This window comes from Austrofundulus limnaeus, unplaced genomic scaffold (genome assembly GCF_001266775.1).
Source record: "Austrofundulus limnaeus strain Quisiro unplaced genomic scaffold, Austrofundulus_limnaeus-1.0 Scaffold2302, whole genome shotgun sequence".
NCBI lineage: Eukaryota > Metazoa > Chordata > Actinopteri > Cyprinodontiformes > Rivulidae > Austrofundulus > Austrofundulus limnaeus.
The window spans coordinates 34,695-38,900 of NW_013954704.1; the positions used below are offsets into that span (position 1 = coordinate 34,695).

The 4,206-nt window shown below is 36.8% G+C and overlaps 1 protein-coding gene across 1 annotated transcript in view; it reads left to right on the forward strand.

Moving 5' to 3' along the window:
• nsun4 (NOP2/Sun RNA methyltransferase 4) overlaps positions 1–4,028 on the forward strand; it is a gene marked incomplete at its 3' end in the record, with an annotated part of 12,319 nt that extends 8,291 nt beyond the window's left edge. The window contains 5 exon segments of the mRNA XM_013999463.1: positions 491–662; positions 740–903; positions 982–1,142; positions 2,929–3,053; positions 3,896–4,028. Of these exon segments, the coding sequence (XP_013854917.1) occupies positions 491–662; positions 740–903; positions 982–1,142; positions 2,929–3,053; positions 3,896–4,028 (755 nt within the window).
• Positions 4,029–4,206: the final 178 nt, after the last annotated feature.

Here is a 4,206-nt window from a genome sequence, read left to right on the forward strand (position 1 = left end):
GTTCATAGAGGGTCATGTGCCCCATCACCTGACCCGTGTCGTGTTATGTGAATGCAAGCGGGGGTTCAATGTCCCCTTGTTTTTGTCCCTCTTTCCCTTTTTGTGTTGGTATCATTGGGGCCCTGATTCCTATTTTGCATGTGACTAACCTGTTTGTCCAGGTGGAGGCAGGGCTTATAAGGCTGAGTTCACCTGAAACTCATCAGACTGAAGAAGTCTCTTGGAGGAGAGACGAAACATTTCACTAAAGAAGAACTGATCCAGAGGACCTACTGATTTTTTCTTTTTGATTTTGTTTTTGTTTTCCAATTTATGTTGTATGAAATAGAATAACCATCCATTTTTCAGTTTTCAATACCTGCATGACACTGAACAAAAATAAATAAATGACCAAAAAGGACACCGACCAAGGAATGGTAGGCCTTTAGATTGTGATAGTAGATTTGTGTTTTGCCGATAGTATTTTGCAGTTTCCTAATCTGTTTTGCAGCCCAGACACCATTTGAGCACACCTCGGATGGAGGAGCTCAAAATGAATCCAGCCATGTTTCACCGACAGAAGCAGAGGCTGAAAGTCTGCAACCACCTCCTCCTCAGTTCAGCCCAAACTTACAGTGCTTCGTGTTCCAGAGAGGAGATATCACACGGTTCAAGCCTCCCAAGTGAGGACAGCTTTACAGGATCTGAAAGGGTTGTAATGTCGGCCTCATCTAACCTAAGGTCCCTCTTCTGTGTTAAGACCGGACCAGTTCGGCCTGTTGGGTTATTACCTGATGGATGCAGCGTCCGTGTTGCCTTGTCTTGCACTAGACGTTAAAAAGGGTGACGCGGTGCTCGACCTCTGTGCTGCTCCCGGTGGTAAGAGCCTGGTTTTACTTCAGACCCAGGTGATGATGAGTGCCGGTAAGTCATTCTCTGCTTCTCCAAGTCTGCTTTGATGTTCCTCTGCTGATTACCGTCCACGCTGTGTTCACGTCCCAGGCTTTATATGTGTCAACGACTTGTCAGCGTCCCGAATCAAGCGGCTGAAACAAGTCCTCCACAGCTACATCCCCAAGCAGTTTCTGACAGACAACAAGCTTCGCGTCACCAATGTTGACGGCACCTTGTGGGGAGATGAAGAGAGGAGCTCCTTTGACAAAGTCMGTCTCACTGTCCTGTTTGTTTACTAATCAGGCATTTTTCTTGTTCAGAGTTTCCTCAGTACGTTTGGTTTTGTAATCAAGCTACGTCTGCACACTTCTCGCTACATTATGCCGGTGAAGATTCTCAGTCATCCAGGTCACGATGAAACAGAAAAAGGTTAAAAACAAAACAGCTGGACTCCAGTTGTTTTGTTCTTAACCTTTTTCTCGCTACATTCAGCACTTATTTATGGAAACATTTATCTTGATTTGGAATATATTAGTTAGATTTTAAACATACTAAACTATTTAACTTATTTTACAACAAAATCCAAGAAAAGCTGACTACAGTTTTGCTAATTTAGGTTTTAGCTACTATTTAGCCAATTTTTTTTGCTATAGCTAATGTTTTGCCTCATTTCAGCTTTTAGCCAATATTTAACTTTTCTATTTTTATAGTTTTTTTTTTTCATTTCAGCTTTGAAGTTCTATTTTGCTGATCTAAGCATTTAGCTACTATTTAGCCAATTTTTTTTGCTATAGCTAATGTTATTCCTCATTTCAGCTTTTAGCCAATATTTAACTTTTCTATTTTTATAGTTTTTTTTTTTCATTTCAGCTTTGAAGTTCTATTTTGCTGATCTAAGCATTTAGCTACTATTTTGCTTATTTATCCTATAGCTATTTTGGTAATTTTGGCTTTTAGCTACTATTTAGCCTATTTTTGCTATAGCTAATGTTTTCCTCATTCAGCTTTTAGCCAACGTTTTGCTTTTCTATTTTTATATTTGTTTCCTTTATTTTAGCGTTTAGCTACTATTTTGCTTATTTTATCCTATAGCTATTGTGCTAATTTTAGTTTTTAGCTACTATTTTTTCCTTATTTTATGCTATCGCTAATGTTTTCCTTATTTCAGCTTTTAGCCAATATTTAACTTTTCTATTTTTATAGGTTTTTTTCTTCATTTTAGCTTTGAGCTTCTATTTTGCTGATCTAAGCATTTAGCTACTATTTTGCTTATTTATCCTATAGCTATTTTGCTAATTTTAGCTTTTAGCTACTATTTAGCCTATTTTTGCTATAGCTGTTTGCCTCATTCAGTTTTTAGCCAATATTTTGCTTTTTTATTTTTATATTTGTTTTCTTCATTTCAGCCTTTAGCTACTATTTTGCTTATTTTTCCCTTTTGCTATGATTTTGATAATCTAAGCATTTAGCTACTATTTTGCTTATTTTATCCTATAGCTATTTTGCTAATTTTAGCTTTTAGCTATTATTTAGCCTATTGTTTGCTGTAGCTAATATTTTTCCTCATTGTAGATTTTATCCAATATTTTGCTTTTCTGTTTTTAAATTAGTTTTTTTTTTCATTTTAGCATTTAGCTACTATTTTGCTAATTTTATCCTGTAGCTATGATTTCGCTAATCTAAGCATTTAGCTACTATTTTGCTTATTTAATTCAATAGCTAAGGGTTTGCTCATTTTAACTTTTAGGAACTGTTTTATATTTTGTTTTGCTATCATTTCATTAATTTCTGTTTTTAGTGTCTATTTTGCTGATTTTAGCGTGTAGCTGTTAGCGTATTGAGCTACATTTAGCTAATTTGTCTTTTAGCTACAGATTTGATAATTAACTTTTTAATTCAGATGTTGTTACTTTTAGCTATTAGCTTTGGTTTTGCTATATTTATGCTTAGTTCTTGTTCTTCGGGCACTTTATCCCAAACAGTTTTCAGCTGATATTTAGCTGTCAGGATTCCTGCTGTAGTTTCACTGTTTTCTGTTTGTTTACCTGAGCTCAGGTGCTTGTTGACGTTCCCTGCACCACAGACAGACACTCGCTGATGGAAGACGACAACAACATCTTCAGTAAGAGCAGGACTGGGGAGAGGCGAATGCTCCCGCAGCTGCAGCTGCAGCTGCTCCTGTAAGTGTGGTGGAACCAGAACCAGTTAACTGGACCTGCTAACAAATTGTTTTATTCTGTCAAGATTCTGGAAACSGTTGACAAAGTTTAATTTATGGAGTCATGGAGGAAAGATCCTAAGTTCCTAAGATGTAAAAAACTGAAAGGCTTTAGTCCAAAGTTTAGCTGCACTTCATTCATTTTTCTAGGAGCCAAACGTTTTTTAAAGAGCTCTTGATTGACAGGACTTTAGGCCTCTGAATGTTTCAGCTTCTTTATTCTTTTGCAAACAAGCTCCAGTTTCAAACTACTGTCAGAAATATATATGACCTATGAACCATCCATCCATTGTTTAGTTGAATCTATGAAAAACACCAAAGATAACATGATTTGAYACATAAATCAGAACAAAATGATTTTAAAGGATCCAAAATCCAAAGGAAAATAAATAAAAAGTGTGAAAAAGCAGTCAAAAAAATAAAAAAACATTGTGTAAGGCCTTCAGACTTTAAAGGTGGAGCAGAGAGGAGCTCAGGACTGGATGTGGGCTGCACCATGCTGCACCATGCTGCACCATGCTGCACAGTGAACATGTCATCTGTTTGTCTTTCATTTTACAAACACGTCGTCTTTTTCAACTAAAATCTCACTTTTGGATTCATTACTGTAGCAAAGAGTGSCTTCTTTAAAGCATCCAAAACCTGACAGGTTTTATGTTAATAGTCTAATAACGACTATCTGATCTCCTAACTGATACTGATCCACCTGCAAACACACATYACTGTTCAGGTTGTTACAGTCTGGACAGGTAAAGTTGAATGTTTGATTTATTAATGAACCTTTCACCTCCCACTCCGTCGCAGGTCGGGAATCCAAACAACCTGTCCTGGTGGTGAGATTGTTTATTCCACCTGCACGCTCTGTCAGAACCAGAACCAGAGCGTGGTGGAAAAAGCCATACATCTGGCTGAAGAGAATCACAACATCCAGCTTGAGGTTAGTGGAACCCAAAGTATCGTTACCACGTCAGACTCATCAGTGGTTGTTCTTAAAGGGATCCATGATTCGTTTTAACATTAGACTTTATATGATAAACATATAATCGAAAAATAAAGACTGTAAAAATACTGTAGGCTGTTCAGTTTTTATCATTTTTAAAATAAAAGTTTAAAAA